This window comes from Hemicordylus capensis, chromosome 1, assembly GCF_027244095.1.
Source record: "Hemicordylus capensis ecotype Gifberg chromosome 1, rHemCap1.1.pri, whole genome shotgun sequence".
In the NCBI taxonomy this organism is placed as follows: domain Eukaryota; kingdom Metazoa; phylum Chordata; class Lepidosauria; order Squamata; family Cordylidae; genus Hemicordylus; species Hemicordylus capensis.
Window position 1 is genome coordinate 394,581,639 of NC_069657.1, and position 23,182 is coordinate 394,604,820.

General features: G+C 45.6%; 2 protein-coding genes across 10 annotated transcripts in view; one reads left to right on the plus strand and one right to left on the minus strand.

Annotated features, from left to right (window-relative positions):
* Positions 1-23,182, minus strand: part of DLK2 (delta like non-canonical Notch ligand 2) — a 74,235-nt gene that overhangs the window by 48,266 nt on the left and 2,787 nt on the right. The window contains exons 3-4 of the mRNA XM_053283120.1: positions 21,875-22,094; positions 21,372-21,603 (exon numbers count right to left, since the gene is read on the minus strand). Of these exons, the coding sequence (XP_053139095.1) occupies positions 21,372-21,603; positions 21,875-22,094 (452 nt within the window). The remainder of the gene's footprint in view (positions 1-21,371; positions 21,604-21,874; positions 22,095-23,182) is intronic.
* Positions 1-23,182, plus strand: part of TJAP1 (tight junction associated protein 1) — a 96,591-nt gene that overhangs the window by 19,821 nt on the left and 53,588 nt on the right. For 4 of the 9 annotated variants that reach the window (XM_053304133.1, XM_053304123.1, XM_053304114.1 and 1 more), the window contains exon 1: positions 14,663-15,403. The exons of 3 other annotated variants lie outside the window; for them this stretch is intronic. The gene's annotated coding sequence lies outside the window, so the exon portion shown is untranslated. Of the gene's footprint in view, positions 1-14,662; positions 15,404-18,527; positions 18,591-23,182 lie in introns of those variants that run through there. 2 more of the 9 variants (XM_053304175.1, XM_053304143.1) reach the window with 1 other exon arrangement.

Consider the following 23,182-nt stretch of genomic DNA (forward strand, 5'->3'; position numbering starts at 1 on the left):
CACCAGCATATGTACCACTGTCTTAAGGTCACTTGTCTCTAGAAATGGACATATCTGGCATCTCAGCTGAAGCTGATAAAAAGCACTCCTGGCCACGGCCTCGACCTGAGAAACTAGGGAGAGTTTGGGATCCAGGAGCACTCCCAGACTATGAACCTGATCTTTTAGGGGGAGTGTAACCCCATTCAGAACAGACAGATCTAAACAATTTCTCGGATCCCAGTCCCCTACATACAGTACCTCCATCTTGTTTGGATTCAACTTCAGCCTGTTATACCTCATCCAGCCCAATATCGCCTCCAGGCAGGCATTTAGGGGGGTAATGCCATTTCCTGATGAAGTTGGTATGGAGAAATAGATCTAGGTGTTATCGGTATATTATTACTACTATTATTATTATTTTACACAGTCAGACAGGTGTTATTGACTGGTTTGTTTTATCCAGACATCAAGTCCTTCCCAAGGACCTGGGATGCGAGAATTTTATTGTCAATGTTGTTGCTGTTGTTATAGATATCATCGCAGAATATAGGCTGTTCCCAGTAAAGCTGCTTTTTGTAATTGGCTGATGGTGATTTCTATGGTGATGAGGTGCTCTTCAAGGTCTTTTGGAACTGCACCCAGGGCGCCAATGACCACTGGGATTATTTGGGTCTTCTTCTGCCACAGCCTTTCAATTTCAATTTGTGGATCTTTGTATTTGGTGATTTTTTCTATTTCTTTTTCTTCTATTCTGCTATCCCCTGATATTGCTATGTCGATTATTTTAACTTGTTTTTCTTTCTTCTCGACTACAGTTATATCTGGTGTATTGTGTGGCAGATGTTTGTCTGTTTGTAGTCGGAAGTCCCATAATATTTTTACATCTTCATTTTCTTCAACTTTTTCAATTTTATGGTCCCACCAATTTTTGGCTACAGGTAGCTTGTATTTTTTGCAGATGTTCCAGTGTATCATCCCTGCTACTTTGTCATGCCTTTGTTTGTAGTCAGACTGTGCGATCTTTTGACAACAGCTGATTAGGTGGTCCACGGTTTCATCTGCTTCTTTACAAAGGCGGCACTTGCTGTTTGTGGTTGATTTTTCGACTTTTGCTCTTATTGCATTTGTTCTTAGTGCCTGTTATTGCGCAGCCAGTATTAAACCCTCTGTTTCTTTCTTCAAGTTGCCATTCTTAAGCCATTGCCAGGTCTTGGTGATGTCTGATTTTCCACTTATATTGTGCAAATATTGACCATGCAGGGGCTTATTTTTCCATTTTTCTGCTCGGTTCTTGACTTGTTCTTTCTTGTAGGCCTGCTTTATTTCATGGGTGTTGAATAGTTTCTTGTTCTTGACCATTTGAAGTGCATCTTCTTCACTGTCCTTGATATATTCTTCAAGGCCTCTTTTCTCCTCTACTGTTTGATGGACTTGCAGCATTCCTCTTCCACCTGAGCCGCAAGGGAGGTATAGCCTATCTACATCACTGAGGGGGTGCAGAGCATGATTGATGGTCATGATTTTCCTGTTCTTACGATCTAGCGTCTCTAGCTCTGCCTGGGTCCAGTCTATTATTCCTGCAGTGTATCTGATAACAGGTATAGCCCAGGTGTTTATGGCTTGTATGGTGTTCCCTCCATTGAGTTTGGACTTTAAAATTTTTCTAACTCTCCTGCTGTTTCACTTCCTATTTTTCTTTTAACTTCAGTGTGTGTGATGTTATCAGCCTGGAGAATGCCCAAGTATTTGTAATGTTATTTCTCTTCCAGGTCCTTGATCTTGCTTCCATTGGGCAGTTCTATTCCTTCTGTTTTTGTTATTTTCCCTCTGTTCATTATTAATGCAGCACACTTGTCTAGTCCCAACTCCATTGCTATATCGCTACTGAATATACGGACAGTGTTTAGCAGTGATTCGATTTCTGGGACTGGGACTTTCCATACAACTTCAGATCGTCCATGTACAGCAGGTGGTTGATTTTACTTGATGTTTTAGATGTTTGGTAACCAAGGCCTGTTTTGTTGAGTATTTGTGAAAGTGGGGTCATGGCGATTACAAACAACAGAGGGGATAGTGAGTCCCCTTGGAAAATGCCTCTTCTAATGCTAACCTGTCCAAGTGTCTCGCCATTGATTGTTAACTGTGTACTCCACATGCTCATTGCTTTTTAAAATAAATATCTGAATGTTTTTGCTGACACCAGTTGTTTCTAAACATTTTAGTATCCATGTGTGAGGCAATGAACCGAAGGCTTTCTTGTAGTCAATCCATGCAACACTTCTCTTGCAATTTTCTAAAATCATTTTGTCAATCAGCAGCTGGTCTTTTGTGCCTCTGGTGTTCGGGCAATTTCCTTTCTGTTCAACTGGAAGCTGTTTGTTAGTTAATAAATGTTGTATGACTTCATCTGCTATTATTCCAGTTAATAATTTGAACATGGTTCACAGGCAGGTTATCGGTCTATAATTACTTGGAACTGCACCTTTTGCTGGGTCTTTCATGATGAGATGAGTTTTCCCAGTTGTTAGCCATTGTTCAACATCACCTCCTTGCAAAATGTGATTGAACTGTTTTGATAGTTGTTTATGAAGGCTTGTTAGGTGTTTAAGCCAAAAGCCATGCAGTTCATCATCTCCTGGAGCAGTCCAATTTTTAATTTTCTTTGCTCTTTCACTTATTAATTCTGGTGTTATTATTAGATCTTTCATTTGTTGGTTACATTTTTGACCTCTTTCATCCAGCCTGCTTTTTAATTATAATCTATTGGATTGTCCCATAATTTCCCCCAGAATTGCACTGTTTCTTCTTTATTTGGTGTTTCTAGGTTTCTTGCAGTTTCTCCTTCTGTGCTTTGGTAGAAACGTCTCTGATTCGACTGGAATTGGAGATTCTGCCTGTGTTGTGTAATTCTGGATTCATATCTGCTAATCTTCTTTGACACTGCTGTTATTTGCTGCTTTATTATTTCCAGGACTTCTCTAATTTTCCTTGAATCTAGGTGGTATTTTTGGATCAGATACTGTTTGGTGTTTTCATTCTTCAGCTTCTTGTCTTTCATATCTTTCAATTTACTAGCATCTGACCTAAGCCTGGAGATTTTATTTTCTAATCTAATCTTCCATTTAGGTGATGTACTGCTTTCTTTTTTTACAGGTCCACTGATCTTATATCCGAGCTCTTGTGTTGTTATTGTTGCTGCACTGTACATTAGTTGGTTTGTTTCTTGCAAATTCTTGGTTGTTATCTCTGCAAGTGCAGCGTTGACATCTTTTAATGCCTGAGCAAGTTGTTGTTTGGCAACTGTTTTTAGAGCTAGAAGTCGAACCCTGGTGGTTGTTTGGTTCATGAGCTCAGTTATTTTTCGCTTTAGTTCTTGTTGCTTTTCTGTTAAACGGCATTTGGGTTTTTGAGGTGAAGGCAAAGGGGTGGTTGCCTGGTTTTGATTTTGAAACAGTTCAGCAACAGTGGCATCCTCGATTTCCAACACCTCCTCCACCTGCGCCTGAGCAACTTCTTCAATTGGTGGTAATTCTTCTTCCATATCTTGAGCCTGTGTTGCTCTTTGCAGTTCTTCCAGCTCAACTGCTGTGAATACTTTATTTCTTATTATGTATTTTCTCTGGTCTGCTAGCCTTTGTTCTGTTATTTCTGTATCTGGATGCTTCTCTTTCCAAATTTGGTACATTATTTTTAAATAACCTCTTCTAGTTGGACTAGACTTGTAATAGCAGATCATTATTTCCTTGTTGGCATTTTTCGTATATTTTTTTCAGTTAAGCGACGTTTCTTCCAGTAACTTTGCTGTCTTCAGCCCTGGTTGCTCAACTGAAGATCCTGAGTCCAGTTGCCCACTTGCCACCAGAGAGGCACTCTTTGTCTGGCTCCTCTGGTGAGACCTGTCCAGTATCGTTGGACCTCTGGCATAGCTCTCACCTTCCTCACAGCACACAAGCCCCACAACCACGCTAAGGTAGTGCCTCACTGGCACTATAGTAGTGCCTCACTGGCACTATAGTAGTGCCTCACTGGCACTATAGTAGTGCCTCACTGGCACTACAGGTGCCTCACTGGCACTACTAATAGTGCCACACTGGCACTGGCACTAATAGTGCCGCACTGGCACTATTATTATTATTATTATTATTATTGATAGCATCCCAGACCAAACTTCCTGATGTTCTCTCCCAGCGGTTTCATGTCGATGTTAAAAAGCATTAGATATTAAAAAGCATTAGAGACAGTATGGAGCCCTGTGGGACACCACACTTTAGCTCTCATTTTTCAGAGCAACAGTCTCCAAGCTACACCATCTGGAATCTGCCAGAGAGGTAAGAATGGAACCACTGTAAAACAGTGCCACCCAATCCCATCTCCTTAAAGCGACCCAGCAGGATACCATGGTCAATGGTATCGAAAGCTGCAGAAAGATCTGAAAGGATCAGCAGAGTCACACTCCCTCTGTCGATCGCCAATTGGGGATCATCCATCAGGCCGACCAAGACAGTCTCAACCCCATGGCCTACCCGAAAGCCAGTCTGGAAAGAATCTAAATAATCGGTGTCATCCAAAACTGCCTGGAGTTGAGAAGCAACCACTCGCTCAATAACCTTGCCCAACCAAGGAAGATTAGAGACGGGTCTGTAATTAGCTAACTCTGAGGGATCCAATGCAGGTTTCTTTTTGAAAAAACCCTAAACATTTACATATACAAAATATTATCTGTATTTTATTCAATTAATTTTTTTTTTAAAAAATGTGCATTTTTGATGGTGATTCACAGAGCCGGTGTGATATTTACTTTTTTATTGTAAAATATGTATCTTCTGTCTTTTCAGCAATATCAAGGTAGCTTATAACAATCACATAAACACAATTAAAAATAACTCAACACAGTAGCTAAAAAGATGCAATAAAAATCATGCAAGTCAGGGGCGTAACAAAGCTGGAGTGGGCCCAGAGACAAAATTTATAATGGGTCCCTCGCTGATACACACACACACACACACACACACACACACTTCACAATATATAGTGCACTCACACTCACATCCCCATTATGCCAGCTTCTCTAGAAAACTCCACTCCCTCGCTTTAACCCCGTCCCTCCACCCTCCCATAGGGAAGAGCGCTCCCGGCTCAGAGTTGCTTCTGCAGACAAGGACTTTGCTGCATGCATGCCGACTTTGCTCCGAACTTGGGGTTGGCTTTTCCACGGCACCGAAGCTCTGCAGGTGTTGGGGAGTCATGTGACTTGCCTCTGGGGAGCCCCTCGAGGCAGCCGCCTCCCCTTGCCTAATGGTAGTTACGCCCATTTTCAGAGGGTCATTCTCCAGTACCAAATTTCACATAAATGATGGCTGGGTATAGTATAGTGACTGTATATAAGACAGGGGCGGTGGGAGGAGAGAGAGAGAGAGAGAGGGAGAGAGGGAGGGAGAGTAATTTTCTTCATTATAAGGCCTACACCAACCCTACATGCGCCTCCCTAATTGTTTAGTGGGCCTGTGTGAAGCTTTGGCCACAGCAGAATAATCTGCACAGTAACCTGCAAATAACCTGGCACCATTGCTAACCCAAGAAGATTATTCCAAGAAGAATAACCTGGCACCATTGCTAACCCAAGCAAGTCATGTTTGTTCACAAGCACAAACACTCCAGGTGGCAACATAAGTAGGGTACCCTATCACAGTGCAGGGAGGAGAACATTTTTGCGGGGTGTGTGTGTGTGGGTGTGTGTGCCCATAGTCAGGTTTAAAAGGCAGTCCCAAGCAGGGAACCTGGAGCAGCAAAGTTTTATTCTTTTCACATATAGGTTAGGGAAGTGGCAGCTAGCCCCTTCCCCGGGTGAGATATTTGCTCTAAATCTTGCTCATGAGAAGAACTGTCTGTGAGGACCAAGTGTTAATGCACGAGATGGCATTCCCAGGTGCATGGCAAATGGCCATCATGGCCACCATCACACTGAAGACCTAGTCCATTATCCCACAGACCGCTCTCTCATGAGGGTGGCAGACTATGGAGAGCAAGGGAGGATGCTCTGTGCAGGAATGCCGCGGAGATGGGGACCATGGTGAGTGCTGTCCTGGTCTCGGTGACTGCCACAAAACTGATGTCAAACCCTGTGCCCTGCCAGCCCGCACGCCCATGTGGGGATGCATGCCCCTGCCTCCAGCCCAGAAGGGCGAGCCCAATGTCCTGGGACAGCTGGAAACTGGGGCTCTCCTCTCCAGGTGGGGAATACATGGGGGGGGGTTGCGCATGTATGGGTTTGAGGGGCTGCCACAGGCAGGGCTTCTGGAACAGCCAAGTTCTATCTTTTCAAAAGAAAGTTTGGGGGAGGGGGGCGTAGCCCCTCCCCCTTGGATGAAAGTGTCCGGTACCTCGACTTACTCATGAGCAGGGCTGGGCAGCTGGATCAGCAATGCTCCACCATCTGAACCCAGGGCGAAAAGCGCCAGCTCAAGAGAGTGTTAGGCCATGGGGACCCCTCCACCAACTCATGAGAGGAACCATCCAAGGGAAGGGGAAAGAACAGCCAACCACATTCACCAATATTATGTGATGCCACAGCGTGCCCTTCTCCCATTGACCGCCCTCTCACGAGAGTGTCAGGCCATTAGGGCTCTAAATAGAGCAAGATTGCTTGGTGGATGGCAGCTGTCGGGAGGAGTACCCCGAAGACAGCTTTCCACGTCTTGGGGACCATGGTTAAGCTTCTGTAAAAACATGGTACCTGCCAGCCAGCCCCTGTGGAGATGTGCTTTCCTGCCTGTGCCCCCAGGGGCAACACCACCATCCCAGGGAAGCTGGAAACCGGGGATCTCCTCTCCTGCTGATCCCTGCTCTGGGAGATCTGCATACGATGACACGCTGGGCTGGACCTGGGAATTTAGAATGGGTTTAAAGGTCCGTGCTGCAGTCTGGTGTCCGCACCGTCCATGCAGATGGTTTGGGTGCGGGTGCTATTGGCAGGGTTTGAAAGGCAGCTCCCCAGAAGGGCTTCCCGGGCAGCCAAATTCTATTCTTTTCACAGAAAGGCTGGGGAAGTGGAGCTCAGCCTCTTCCCCTTTTGGGGGTTTATGCCCCCTGGCTTACTCGTGATCAAGGCTGGTCACCAGGATAAGTCTTGGGTAAGCTGAGATACGTTTTCAAGGATACAGCCTAAGCCACCTAACCCGGGGCTCACTGGCCAGGTATGAGAGGGAAAGGCCACAGGGACAGACACAGACACACACAGACACACACAGGACCATCAGAAAGGAGGGCAAAGAATTGCCCAGACAACTCTGATATGAATACAGATGGCAAAACCTCCCCTTCTCCCACTAACACCTCCCTCATGAGAGTGTCAGGCCATGGGGGCTCTAAACAGAGCCAGGTTGCTGTGTGCAGGCGAGCTGCGGGAAGATCTGCATACAGCATGATGACGGCCCATCCCAGTGTCCCCCCACCCCGCCCTCTGCACACGCATCCAGGCAATGACAGATGGAGCTTCTGGATGTCATTTGGGAGTGTGGAAGTCTGCACAGGGGAAGAGGGTGGGGAGATTTTTTTGGGGGGGGGTTGTTATATTTTTTACAAAGAAAGAGGGAGAGTGGGGCCCAGCCACTTCCCCTGAGGGGTGGTGTGTTTACAATCCAGGCTTACTCATGAGCAGGGCCAGCAGGATCAGGATCGATCCAGTTTTTGGGACAATTCTTCCTCTGCAATGAGGATGAATACCAAAGCTCATGCAGACTACGCCCGCTCACAAGAGTCTCAGGCCAAGGGTGCTCTAAGTAGAGCTAAACTGTGCTGTGTGTTGGGAAGCAGTGGGCAGGGGTATCCCAGAGACTCCTTTCCTGATCCTGGAAATCCACCCCAGAAACAAGCTACCCCAGAAACAAGCTACCCCAGAAACAATCCCCCTGCCTGATCATCCGCACCTCTGCACAGGTGCATCTTTGCCTGCAGCCCTTGAAGTTGACTCCACTGCCCAAAGGTTGGGGGAGAAGAGGAAAGGGCCCTCTCCCGTGATTCCCCATGCCTGCTTATCAGCATATGGCACACAGATGGAGTGGACCTGGGATTTTTGCATTTGTGCATCCCATTAGCCAACTCCACGCGGCCAGGCAATGGCACATTGGGTGTCAGCATCTCTGGGGTGTGTGCAAGGCTTCAGAGGGATTCAGGGAGAGGGAGCTAATGGAGAACCAGTTCTATTTTTAACCATGAAGGGTTGGGGGGCCCCCACTAAAGCGGGGGCCCCCTTGGGTTCAAAGGTGGTTCATAGGTGGTTAAATGGGCTAGCTCAACTCGTGAGCTCAAAGTCCAAGGGAATTACCCTTCAGTGGGCACAGCACAGGTCAGCCATATTCCCAGTAGACTGGCCCTCTCATGAGAGGGCTAGCCCACTCGGCAGCAAGCTGCCAGAAAGCAGATTTTGGATGGTTCTGCATGGACTGCTTTGCCAGAGTCACCCCTCATGACATCATCCCTGGTTATGGTGGGACAGATCCCCCAGTATCCGTTGCCCTCCTCCATCTGCATATCCCATACTAGCAAATGTGGATTTCCCCCTCCCCTCCTGTAATGAAAGCGGAATTCCACCCCCCAGGTCCCCAAACCGCTTGAAAATTGGTGCTTGTGTGGTGCTTTCAGGGTGCGGGGTGACTTGGGGGGGCAGTGCCATAACTGACAGAAAAAGCGCTTGGATTGCAGGGCATTTAAAGGGCTCAAAATCCTCTTTCCCTGCAGCAGGCAGGCAAAGTGCTCAGAAAATGCATGATTGCAGTAGGCATGCCCCCTTCGAGATCCTGGCCAATCGCGGCTGACCTGCTGCTGCGGTGACGTTTTGCCCACAGTCTGGCCAGGTAACTGGCTGGGATCAGCCTCAGAGGTTGAGCAGCAGGAAGGGGCTCCCCTTTCCAGCAATCCTCCCTTCTCCTACAACATTTTTTGGGTGAACATCTGTGGCGTGATTTGGAGTTCCAAATCAAAACCTCGGCCACCTTTAACTGCAGTTAGCCATTACGTCTGAATGCAGCCAAAGTTGTTTTGTTGGAAAATGGCTTTTCAATCCCCCAGAACATTCCACTGGGAGATTGAAATATTGCCCCACTTGTTTCTGAATGTTGCCATTTTGTAGGTCAGATTTGTATCCATTTATCCTTTCAATTAGAGATTGACCTGTTGGTCCTGTGTCAACTGCAGTATGGTATTGTTGGCAAGTGATAACATATAGAGCATATTGGAGGATGGCCCCTTGCATATTTCCATTGTGACTTATTTTATGCTCCATCCATTCCTTTTCTTCACTGTCTAGCCAGCCACAGTCAGATTAGAAGAATCCTTTCTTTGTATAATTATATCTGTTCTCATAGTAACCAGATATGCTTTATTCCCAGATATGTAAAGCATGATCTTACAGAGTGGTGGATACATCCCTGAACCCTTTGAAATTAATAGACTTGGGCATGTCTGAGTCTGCATAAGATGAAGCTTGCAATTTTCTAGAGTCCAAAGAGTGTCCCTAGACATACACCAGCCTTACAAGGGGAAGAGATCTAGTTCCATTCTTAAGACACTTTGGCAAATTTGGTTGAAGAACAATATAGAAATATATATCATATTCATATATCTAGGTACTGTTCAATGTTTGTTTGATCCGCTGAGTGGAATAAATCTTCAGAAGCAGACAGAGTATTTGCAAAACATTATGAAGTTCCAGAAAAGCATTTCTGACATTTGACAGAGAGCTTATACAATCTCCAAAATATTGTGGAGTTTTCATAGCATTGCTGTCCAGATCACCAAGACACCTTGATGCTATCTGGAGGAGGAAAGGAACCAATGCTTCCTTTCCCCTCTTTAAAGAGAGCTATCAGGGGTTTATAGTAGTAGTTGCCAGCAATGAGCACAATGCAGGAGGTGAAGGTAATAGCCTGCCTTTCAAATTTTCCTCATTGTAAAAGATACTCTTCTCCCCCACCCCCACCCACTGCAGCTCGTTTCCTTTTTCACAACTGGCCCTTCTCCATTGGCTTCCTGGGTCCTGCCTTCTTATACCTCATACTCTTATCCTCAAGGCTAGCAATAGACAATATTTTACTTACTCACAATGAGGAACAGTTGAGTGATATGAGGAATGGTAGCAGAGTGCAAGCCTAGATCATACTTCAGGGCCTTGAAAGGAGAGCTGGGAGCGTCCATAAGCTTGTCTCAGAGCCATTATGCATCTGGAAAAGTAGGCCCTAGGTCACAAAAGCTTGTGCCACAGTCTGTTAAGATGCCACAAAACGCTTTGTTGTTTTGGTATAGCCCACTACCTAATGGCACAGTGGGGAAATGACTTGATTAGCAAGCCAGAGGTTGCTGGTTCAAATTCCCCACTGGTATGTTTCCCAGACTATGGGACTATGTTTCTCAGTCTATGGGAAACACCTATATCAGGCAGCAGCGATATAGGAAGATGCTGAAAGGCATCATCTCATACTGCGCGGGAGATGGCAATGGTAAACCCCTCCTGTATTCTGCCAAAGACAACCACAGGGCTCTGTGGTCACCAGGAGTAGACACTGACTCGACGGCACACTTTACCTCTACCATGACTGCCCCACTGGAATTTCTCAGCAGAAGAATTTCTCAGTGGAGTGGTCTGAGAATGAAATCAGACCACTGAATTTAGAGGTAACTCGCAGGTCCGAGCACAGATCATCTGCACCTCTAGTTCGCTGCTGCCGCCGCCTTCTCCCTCACCTACCTGCCACCGTCACCACTGTTTTCTTCCCGCTCCTCCTGCTGCCGCCTTCTTCCACCCACCCACTACCTGCCTCCCCCACTCACCATTCGCCGCCATTTTCTTTGCCTGCCCGCTGGCCAGTCTCCACTATTTGCCGCTGGGTTTATTTGCCGGCTGGGCTACACCCACCATTTTCTTCCCTTCCACCTGTCCCCGTCACTCTCTGGCAGCTGCTCACTAACTCTTGCGAAAGCTGCCATGCATGGGATTAGCAACAGGTATGCCAGAGAGAGAGCGAGAGCGATATTTATGCAAGATGTGGTGCCACAAGATGTGATGACAGCCAACAACCTGGATGGCTTTAAGAAGGGTTTGGATAACTTCATGGAGGAGAGGTCTATCAACGGCTATTAGTCAGAGGGCTATAGGCCACCTCCAGCCTCAAAGGCAGGATGCCTCTGACTCTGAGTACCAGTTGCAGGGGAGTAATAGCAGGAGAAAGGGGATGCCCTCAACTCCTACCTGTGGCTTCCAGCGGCATCTGGTGGGCCACTGTGTGAAACAGGATGCTGGACTAGATGGGCCTGATGCAGCAGGGCTGTTCTTATGTTCTTATGTGCTTTCTGTCCTTGTAGTAACATGCCTCACAGGGTTGTTGTGAATATAAGCTAACTGGAAAACAGTGTGGTTAGCATTGAGCCCAAGGGGCATCTGCCCTAATTGTTTGGTTGGATGCTCCAGGCCTATTGGCTGCCTGACCCCACCACTGGCCTTGTTTGGATAGAGTAAGAGACAGTGCCAGGGAGCGGCATGCTCTGAGCTGGAACTTTTCAGGCATTCGCCATTACCACCTCCTCTGTCACTGAGCCTGCATCCTCTGTGCAATTGTAATGGAAAGGGGGAGGAACAGAGCCTAGCACCTTTCCCCCATTTCCTCTGTCTTTGTTTTCTGTAGCAACCCAAGTGCTGGGGCTCAGTGGAGAGGGAGGTGGCCCTCAGGTCCAGTGGCAACCCAACCAGCTGTCCATAGAAGAGAGGGTGGAGCACAGCCCTTGCACACAGTGGCAACCCAGCTGCAGAGTACATCGGAGGGGGCAGTTGGTGGTCCTCCTTCTGTCCAGTGGCAACCTAGCTGCTGGGCTTGGAGGGCCAGCAGGCAACCTTATGCACAGAGGCAACCTAGCTGTCAAGCATGATACAAGAGCAGCGGTGGCCCTCAGAGGCAACCCAGCTATTGGGAATAGTGGGGGTGGTGGTACGGTGACCCCCCTGGTGCTCAGCAGCAACCCCGCTGCTGGGCTCAGTTGAGGAGAGTGACCTTGTGTGCAACAGCAGCAGCAGCAGCCCAGCTCCCAGTCTTGGTGGAGGCGGCAGCAGGTGGTTCTCATGCCCAGCAGCAACACAGCTGCCAGACATGGGGTAGGGGGGCAAGCAGGCAGACCTTGTGCCCAGCAGCAGCCCAAATGTTGGGAATTGTGGAGAAGGCGACTGGTGGCCATTGCACCCTGCAGCAACCCAACTGTTGAGCATGGTGGAAGGGGCGGTGGGCAGCCCTCACATCCTGGGCTTTGTGGAGTTGGTGATGGCGATGGCCCAGGAGTAGGAATGGGTAAAAATAAAGTGTGCCCTCAAGTCGGTGTCAACTCCTGGCGACCACAGAGCCCTGTGGTTGTCTTTGGTAAAATACAGCAGGGGTTTACCATTGCCATCTCCTGCGTAGTATGAGATGATGCCTTTCAACATCTTCCTCTACCACTGCTGCTCGATATAGGTGTATCCCATAGTGTGGGAAACATACCAGAGTGGGAAGCCACCCCAAAAGTATGGTTCCCTCTCAACCCTTTGTTTTAAAAAAATGTGCCACAAAAGAACCCAAAATAAAAGTTGAGGGGTGAGATCGGGGTGAAGCCACCATTGGGAGAATGGGTTCAAAGAACCCGGGCCGCTGCCAATCAGGCTGTGAGCACAGCCCCAGACATGCCCCCTGCATCTGGTGTAGGCAGCTCCTGAGCGGGGCTGCATGGCCCTGTTTGGGAGTTAAATGGCTGGTGCTGCATTCATGGCACAGCCAGGAGCGGTTCTTCCCTGCCTCTTCCCTTCCCACAACTGCTGCGTTCGCAGGGTGGCCAGAAATGTTCCTGGCCGCGCTGTGAATGCAGCACCAGCCTGGCCCTAACTCCTGAACGGAACCATGCAGTTCTGTTCGGGAGCCAGACCACTCCCCCCGCATCTGACATCTGAGGCGAGGGCGTGGCTAGCACCCGCGTCTGACGTCAGGTGAGCAGGGCTGCCTCGGTGGCCGCACACAAGCCACTAGCTATCTGGCTCCGCCACTGGGTGAGATTCTAATGCACATTACCCTCACCTCCCAAATTTGATGCGGTGGCAAGGCCACTGTAAGAAGTGATTACAAAACGTATGCAAATTTGAAAATGAAGCAAGTATTGTGGGCCAGAACAGGGGCGTAACTATGATAGGGCAAGGGCAAGGGGAGACAGTTGTCTGGGGGCCCACTGCCTTGGGGGGCCCCGGAGGCAAGTCACATGACTGACTCCCCCAGCCGCGCACCCGCCTGGGCTTCCTTCAGTTGTATTCATCCTCCGAAATTGATGTGAGTGTTAAGACCTGGAGCTACCAGAACAGCATGTCTTTCTCTAGTACCATTAAATGACTTGCATCGTCCACAGTTTACAAAACTTTTGAGCTGAGCTTCAGTGGGATGGGGGGCCCATTTTAAAATCTTGTCTCTGGGCCCACTCCAACCTTGCTACGCCCCTGGGCCAGAACACAGGAGCTTTAACAAGGATGTGCTGGTGATTAATGGCTTCAAAAATAGAAGAGAGTTTTGGCTTGCTTAAGAGAGCATGAAAAGGGTTAATTATAAAAGAGGTGGTGGTGTCTATGGTCCAAGGCAAGCCTTGTGGGTTCAGCCTCTGTATCTTTTAAGTACCTAGCAAGCAATGCCTCTGGATCATCAGCATGATCCAACTATTTAGTCAAAACAGATAAGCCCTCTGCCAAATAAGCATACTTAGGTTGCAGTCTTCTGCAGAAGGTTGGAACCTAATGCTGCAGTCTTAGGGATTCTTGAAAAGGCGAAAGCCTCATTGGAGGAGTTACTTCTTAGTAAACATTGTCAGGATTGTGTTGCACAACCATACAAATAAATAATTAAGCTCTGGGTATTTAAGAGAACGCCTTCTTTGCTATGAACCACATGGCCTGCCTATTGAGATCATTTGGAGAGGTTTGTCTGCAGTCCCCGCCCGCTCGTCTGGTGGCCACTCCAGGACCGGCCTTCTCCATTGCTGCCCTGAGGCTTTGGAATGCGCTCCCCAGTGAAAGAAGAGCCTCTCCCTCTCTTACTTACAACTTTTTAAAAGGCAGTCAAGACACATTTGTTCAGCCAGGCTTTTAATTAGACATTGTTTTAATTGTGTTTTAATAGTTTTAATGTTTTAAATTTTAATTGTTGAAATATGTTAATCTTTTTATTGGTTGCTTTTATTGTCTTGTAAACCACGCAGAGAACTTGTGTTTTGGGCAGTATAAAAATGTGTTAAATAAGAGAAAGAAAGAATGTTCAGATTGATGATGTTATAACCTTTTTTTTAATGTGCTGACATGCCTTTAGTTTATCTCTGAAGTCACCCCGACCCTGCCTTATCCCTCTCACAGCAAACCTGATTTTCCCCTCCCTGCTTTATTTTCCAACCTCGTCTACCCTTCGCCACCCTCCACTTTTCCGCTGTCATGGTAACGCGCCCGACGCTCTGCTCTCTCTTCTTCCAACGCTGAGGGTGGTCTCCCCGTTTCCCTCTCCCGCCCCTTTGTGTGTGTGTGTGATGATGCAACCGCGCCGATACGTGGGGATTCCGCCGGATTACCCGGCATGCCCTGCGGCAAAATGGCGGCCTGAGCCGAGCGCGCGGATTCCGGCCGAAAGGGGTGGGGGGTAAAGTTTGGGGCGGGGAGGAGACGCTTTCCAAATGGGCCAGAACCAGGGGCAAAGTTAGGGGGCCCCTCAGGAGAGCCGGACTGGGACCCGGAGTGGGGCAAAGCTTGAGGGGGCCCGGGCTGGTCGAGTGAGGAGTCGGGATTGGGTCGGAACCGAAGCGGGATTCCTGGCCGCCTGTTGCTGGTGTCTGAAGCCCCTGCGGCTGGGAGCGGGTCAGAACTCGCCTCTTGGCCGAGGGATGGTGCGGGGCCATCTGTGGGCAGCCTCAGCAGCAGGTGCTGGCGGGCGGGGCTGAACTCGCCGGAGAAGTCCCGGCTGAGTCGTATAGAGGCAGCGAGCGAGAAGCCGTGAGGGGATCCTCCCCCTCCCGACCTGCGGGTGAAGCTGAGCGGGGAGCTTTGCTGCTGGGGTTGAAACTTTGGCTGAAGTGCAATTCAGTGAGCAACGGGGGCCTGGCTCTGGAGGAGAGCAGCAGCGGTTGGGAAGAGGGTTTAGGAGGAGCCGGGCGGTGGGCTTGCTCTTGAGAGAGAGAGCGACTCGAGGATCCATCTCCATAGTGTGTACGTGCGTGGGCTGTTTGTGGGTTTAGAGAACGATCACCCCGAAATTTCCTCCTGGAGAAGGGAAAGGGGAGAACTCTCTCGGTAGAGGAGAACTTCCCTGCCAGTGGCTTAATCCCGAGGGACAAAGGATGGAAACTGTGGAGATGGGCGCATAGTACTAAACTGCTGGAGCTGGAACAGGTGAGAGTGAAAGGCGAATTTGTGGGTGCGAGCAGATTCACGTGTGAATTAGCTGCGTCTTAATACTCATTAATCAGAATATGATGACAGAGTGGTTAAAGAATAGTGAGAAGCTGGATTCCATCATACTTCAAATATATGTTAAAAGGGTGATACAGTGATATGAAATCTATGTTTGTAATTGTGAATATAAGTGTAAGATTATTGTTATCCCCAGTTCATGTGTCTAGAATAAATGCCAGTTTATGCTGACATAAACCATCTGGTAGGAATAAAACCTGGAACTAGAGAAGGTTACAGAGTATGTGAAATGAAAGGGGAGGGAATGACTTCATGTTATGTTTTAGTGTTGGTTATGAATGAATGAACAGAGTGCTGGCTAGGAATGGCCATGATATGAGGAATGGTTGGGGGCAGATCTTTGGCTGGAGGGTGAAAGAGACTGCTCTAAAGCTCACTGTATTTCTAAACACTGCACATCTGACTTGTGAAATTGTATTATCCTGGAGACAGGCTTAATAAGATGCCTTAGAAGAGTATACTAGTATCGAATCCCTTAAATATAAGTTAGAAACTAGATGAAGAACCATGAATAAATTGTCACTATGCTGATCAGTGCTGTGTTTGATCATGTGGGTACAGATGAATAGTAGCTTCTCACACTACTAATACATGATATAGTCCTGAATTAGAAAAAGCTCTGTCTGTGTGTGTATTTAAGATACAAAGTTGTGTGTAGCTTTTCTTCAATAACCTTTTATTTGGACTCCATCATTTACATTGATTGTATTATTACTTAGCAATAGCAATAGCACTTACATTTATATACCGCTCTATAGCCGGAGCTCTCTAAGCGGTTTACAATGATTTAGCATATTGCCCCCCAACATTCTGGGTACTCATTTTACCGACCTCGGAAGGATGGAAGGCTGAGTCAACCTTGAGCTGCCAGTAGCTACTTGAGCTGCCAGTAGCAAGTAGCAATGCTCCTAACCAAAGTTTAGAAGTTTTAACTAATTTTTCATAGCATATAAGCAGGCACAAAGTAAAGGAACATCTTTCATGGATTTTGATTTATGAGAGGAATTGTTGTCCAAGTATACATAGCCTTAATTAAAAGCTGTTCATGTTTTGCTAATTGTTAATATTTTATCTAATCCAGTTAATTACTTATTCTGGATATCATTTATAGTCCCATGGCCTATTTTTTAAAAACACAATCATATTCTCATTACAGTTCTGCTATATTATAGTCCAACATGATGAATGCAGTCTACTAGGCTCCGAGAGAGAAAGTTCGAATGATTACCCATATAAGCAGCAGCGTCATTTGTCCCTTTTCATCAAAAGGATTTGAAACCATCCAACTGATGTGAACCAACAAGCTGTCATGCTCATGGCATTCGGGCACTATGACAAGGTTTAAGCTTAGCAAAATATGCTTGTGGAACTTCCCATGCTAAAGTCTCCTAAGTTCCCTTAGCTGCCTGGTTGTAGACTGCCTGTGCTATAATGTGATATCAGAGCGATTAAATGGCATGAAGAGAGGTGGAGCTGGTAGAGAAGACAGAGAATGAGGTGAAAAGAGTGAAGAGGCCAGAAGACAAGCTGAAAATTTTTTTTGGGGGGGGGACAGCCTAATGGAATGACAGGCCCACAGTAAATAAATAAAAGGGTCTCTCTCACCTGTTTTTTTAATGGCAGCATATTGGCTATAAACTGTGGTTTGTAGGGAGTAACAACAAACAACATTTTGTTGGTGCTGGTATTTGTGGTAATCTTGAGTGCCTTGCGGTTGTCACATAATGAATGCAAATTGGTGTAATTTCATTACATATGGTATTTAACTTCAAGCACCATTGCTTTCTTTTAGTCTGATGTGTTTAATACATCATATTAGAGACATGTACATTAGCTGGGATGGCTGAGTTCCACAGCTAAGCCCACAGCTACTGTCATCTTTAATATTGCTTGCCCCTTTGTTTGAGTGGGAATGTTATGTGCTGGTGGCTGTCAGGCTCTGGGACTGCCTGATGTGGATTTAAAGTAGTGGGCAGGTTTTTCTGTTACATGCTGGATATTTGTGCCTCTATTAATCATTTGATTTATGTTTCATAACTTCCCCCCTGCCTTTCTCTCAGTAAAATCATGAAGGGCTTGGTCTATGTGATTACTTAGACCAAGTTGCTGAAATAACAAAATTCAATGGGCAAATAATTTTTTATATATGTTCATTTGGTCTCCCATAAAGATGGCCAGAGGAGTCAATTTTACATCTTTTCTAGGATACCAGATCGAGCTCTTGTTCTTGACTCTTCCACAGATTTTCTGTAAACATGTGATGCTGCCTAATATCAAGTCAGGCCATTGGTTCATCTAGGTCAGGCCTGCTCAACTTCAGCCCTCCTGCAGATGTTGTCCTACAGCTCCCATAATCCCTGGCTATTGGCTACTCTGACTGGGGATTATGGGAGTTGTCGTAAACACACACACACACACACACACACAGAGCTGGGGGGCCTAAGTTGAGCAAGCCTGATTTAGGTTCATATTGTCTACAGTGGTTAGCAGCAACTCTCCAAGTTTTCAGATAGGGGAGTTTTCCAACCCTACCTGGAGATGCCAGGGATTGAACCTTGCACCTTTTGTATGCAAAATGTATTATCTACCACTGAACTTCTACCACTGAGCTACAACCCCTATGGAAATTTGTAGAGTTCACTAGTATGTGTTGGATCTCGACCACTTGTAGCATTAATACTTCTCTGTCTCACAGGAAAATTATGAAAATAAATCTATTGTTTGTGAAGTGGTTAAATTACAAGAAATCAACTGCAGAGAAACTAAAGACCGCACCATTGCTTAATAGGAGCAGATGTAACTTGCAAAATGGTGAAAGTGCGTTCAGACTTGACTTTTTATTACATTCTTCCTGTCCTAGATTGAAAAATATGGGCACTATAAGACATACATCTCACCTATCAGCTCTTTATTCTATGCATTTCTCCTACTGTTCAATGTATAGTCAGTGTATTTCTCCCACTCTTGCTTCTCTTACATCTTTAGATGTTCTTCTGCTTTCTCATTTTGTCACTTCCTCATCTTCCCATATGTTCTCTTTCAGACTTGGAACTCTTGTATTGCATTTGATTGCTGATTAGTGGAGGAGACCCAGCAGACACTTGAGGTGTGAAATGCAAAATACTTTCATTAGACATTGATAACATGTGTTTGTTTTTTCCAGTTTCTGAGAAATAGTTGTAACTGCATTTCAGAATATAAACTAACCATTTGTTCACACATCCATGAACATAATTTTATCTCTCACCTGATTAATCAACAGTTGACGACTTGAAGCCAAATGCATGGATTCCACTGAATGGCATAATAATAATAATAATTCCACTGAATAGCATAGAGATGATGTGAGGAGATAGGGGAAACTTCTGTAGTATTTAGTTTGTGATGTGATGTGAATTTGAGATGCTCACATGTAGTTCATTGTTTGATATTATTTGAGTCATTGTGATAAATATGTATGTGCAAGCCAATCCTAAGTAGTTTAGAACCCTTCAAAGTTACTACTTTTGAGATGTCAGCTGGTATCTACAAAGCCACTTACCAGCTTGCCAGTGGTGAGTGCTCCTAGTCCTCTGGTGAGCAGGATACCCAGCACCACACAGATCTCCTCCCCAGAGGTCTTGTTTCCACTAGCATTTTTGAGAAGGTAAGAAACAGCAAGAATCCTTTCTGAGCAGTAGGAGAGGCTCTCATTGTTACTTCCCATCTCCATATCCCAGTGCAAAGACCTGCTTCTCTCTGAAGCCCTCTGCCTGTGTGCCAGAAAAGGATCTTAGAGAAGAGAGCGGGATTGGTGGTGACCACAGATGATGGCTGTCTAGTGAGCTAAGCCTGAATTTGTGGATACCTGGATATCAGTGATGTATGGCAGAAGAAGACTTTCAGAGATTAATTATACATCATGTGAAAAAATCCTTGAATACATATATAAAATATTGCCATTTAGTCTCGCTGTCTTAATTTAACTGAGAGTCAGCTTCTGCACCAAGGATCTTCTGTTCTACCTGGAAGGCTGTGCAAGATCAAGGGAATGAAAGCATCCCTTACTAGTAATGTGGAAAAGGAAATTCTGGGCTTACAGTATCTAACTTGAGAAGGGAGAGTGAGCTCTCATGTTAGAGTGCTCAGTTTGAAAAACCAAATTGCAGCTCAACCAGAGGCAAAAGAAGTAGCAGACCAAACTCAAGAGTAATGTGAGAGAAAGCAAAACAGAGAGGAAGGTGGCAGACATCTATCATTCAGCTGGAATACAAACTAGTCAAAACATGTGATGGAAGATGGACAGACCTAAATAATGTTCTTCCCTCAAGAGGAACAGAAAAGTCATAGGTAACCACAGATTTCCCTTCCCTTTTCCCCACAAGGAGGGCATCTAACATGGAGATGTTAAAAAGCAGTAAAACCTAAGGTTATCCCTTCCCCAACACTGATGGTAGTAGAACTCTTTATAACAGTAGTTCTTAAACCTTTTGGGTCACAGACCTCTTTGAGAATCTGACGACAGCTATGGAACCCCTCCCCAGAAAAATGCACATACACACAAAATTTTGCATACTAATTATTTTATTGCATTAGGAATTGATTTCCTTCATATAGACAGAATATAAAAACAATATTTATGAATTATTATGACTTTCTCGCTCTGGGTTTTTTCATGCAAAAATTAATGGCCACTTCCTGAAAAAAATTGAAATCCAAATTATTCAAATAAAACAAGATAAACTTTAATTCTGCTGAAAAGTAAATCTCACTGAGAAGGCTGCTATTGTTTGGCTTGCATAGGAAGTTGAAGTTGTGGAGTGGTCTTTGACATGGCAACGCGCATGTCATCTTTGAAATCCAATCGATTTTGACTTCGTTTTTATTGCAGTAAGTGCTGAAAACCCAGACTCACAAAGGTATGTAGTAGCAAATGGAATCAGAGTTCCCATCGCTTGCTTTGCCTTGAATTGAAAGATTTACCTGATTCATGTGGCCAAAAATATCCGCCAAGTAAGCCAAACCATGATTGAACTCTTTCTTGTCAAATTGTTCTAAGGCTTGTGTCAAGGAACACCAGAATTCTCCAAGATTCTTTGAGTTGAATTCATGTTGCATCATTTCCTTTGACCTCGGTCATCTTTGGCAAAGTCTGCATAATTGATGCTGTCTGTGTCAGCAAGCAAAGGATGATGGATTCACAGGTCGTCTGAGCATAAGTAACCTTCAGACAAGTTCTGCAGTAGTTACAGGTGTCTGCAGATTTCTGCCTGCAGAGAAATTGACAAGGCTTTGTAACTTTCGACTCCAGCCTGCAGAAGCACTTCCTCTAGCACTGGAAAGTTTGCATAGTTGTCTGCCTCCAGTCTTCTCTTCCGGAGTGGCTGCTTGGCCAAAAGAGCTCATAGCTTTTCAGCAGCAGCCATAATAGTGACTGCAAAGCCTTGAATTGAAATATTTACCTCATTCATATGCCAAAAATATCCGCCAAGTAAGCCAAGCCATGAATGAACTTTTTCTTGCCAAATTGTTCTAAGAGTGGGCTTTCCTTTGAAGAAAAAGTGAAAGTTCTGATTGAAGTGCAATCAAGTGCTTAAAGACTTGTCGTTTGGAAAGCCAATGAACTTCTGTGTAGTAGAGATGAACTTCATATTCTGCTCCCATTTCTTGACCAAACCTCTTGAAAAGGCGGTGATTCAAGGCCCTGGCTCTGATGAAGTTGACTACTTTCATGGCAGTAGACAAGATTTCTTTCAGGATTGTTGGCAGAGTCTTTGACACCAATGCATGCTGATGTAGAAAGCAGTGAATCACGAGTGAGCAGTGAGTCTAGCTTCTTTCTTCACCAAAGCACCAAAACCAGATGTGTTGCCAAGCATTGTAGGAGTTCAATCTGTGTACATCGTACCAAGATTTTTCTTTGCCATGTTTTGCTTGGCAAAGAAGCTTTTCACCATTTTGAAGACGTTGACAGCCTTTGTAGTTTCCAAAAGGGGCTCACAAAATAGGAAGTATTCTTTGATGGCATCCGTGTGCACATAACAGATGGAAACCAGGAGCTGGCTGCACTGAGAGATGTAAGTAGTTTTATCCAGCTGTGTGCTGAAGGGAAATGGCATAACTGCCAGTTGCTCCATGACCTGTTTCAGAATATTAGAAGAAATGTCAGAGATTTTGGAGTGGATGATGCCATTTGACAGAGGCACTGCTTCTATTTTCTTCCTCTGCTCCAAGCCAAAAACCAGCTCAACCATTTCCAGGGTACATGGCTTCATCAAGATCTCCAATTGTGTGTGGCTTCTTTTGCTTGGCAGTGCAATAAACAACCTTGTAGGATGCTTCAAGGCAAGGCTTTTGTGTTGGGGCAAGTCCAAATTTTGGTGACATTCCAGCCTTTTCAAATCGAGCTACCTTCTCATGAAGAATATCCACACTTTCTGATGTATTTTCAGGATGGACAGATGTAAGGTGCTTCTTTGGCTTTGTTGGCTTCATGCTTCCATTGGCAAGAACCTTGCCACACAAGAAGTACCGTGGGTTTTTTGTCCCATCACATTCAGTGATGAAAGTGAAATCAAAGGATAGGTAAGCTTCGTTGTACTTTCTTTTCTTTGAAATTTTCCAACTTAAGCTAGACATGCAATAAATAAATATATAAAAATCCACCCCCAAACAAGCACTGTGATGTCATAACATGGCAAAGATGATGATTGTACGTTACCTGACAGAGTACAGTAGCATCCCATGCCACCCATTTGGAGAGAAATAATATCTTAATACATAATATGACCAAAAAAATCCCAATGTAACAGGAAGGAAATGGAAGAAAATCAGTGTTCTTTTCTGCACCTGGTTCATGGACCCCCTGAAGCCCATCCATGGACCTCTGGTTAAGAACTCCTGCTTTATAAGATCTGTATCCCAAATACAGCCTTGGCTGAGACATAGGAGTATATTTTGCAGTGCCAGGTGAAGGTGTATAGATATGCCCCAATGGTATGCTGTGGACATACCATTTCTGCAAAAGGATTTGCAGATCCTTTTCTGAGCCAGGATGCCATCCAGTACTCGAAGGACAAAGCAATATTACTTAAGTCAGCAAGCCAAAAATGCTGTGGACACAGCATGCGGTTCTTGCTCAGAGCAGATTTTTTGAAGGAAACAAAAGAGGAGTTTGCGTTGTCAAATCAACTCAATCTTGCCTACTAGGCCTATCCTTGAGCACAAAAGTTGGATTTGGGTCCAACCTGATCTAATACAACCCCAAAAATGTTAGTTTGGGGACCTTCTCAAAGTTGGGGTCAGGATCAGACAAAATGTTTTAAAAGTTTTTAAAGTAACCAGAGATACTCACTTTGAACCTGGTAGAAAGATTATCTCACACCAGAGTCTCACAGGGCAGTGACGTAACATCAGAGAATTGCAAGAGAGACTTGGAAATTGTTTGGTGGCTGCTTGTAAGTAAAAAACAGTCTAAAAAGTTTTTTTAATGAGATATGCATGACCAGGGAGGCAGACAGAGGGCAGTAGAAGTGCCCCGCCCCCAGGCGCTTTGATCGCTTAAAAAAAAAAAAAAAAAGCTTCTTGCCATCATTTGGAGTTCCGGAGAGCTCCAAATTTTTGCAAAAGGGGGCAGAGAAGTCTGATCTGAACTGAGCTGGCCAAGTCCGGATTTGGACTCGCCTAACCAATCCGATTTTACCAATCCAGTTTTGCACA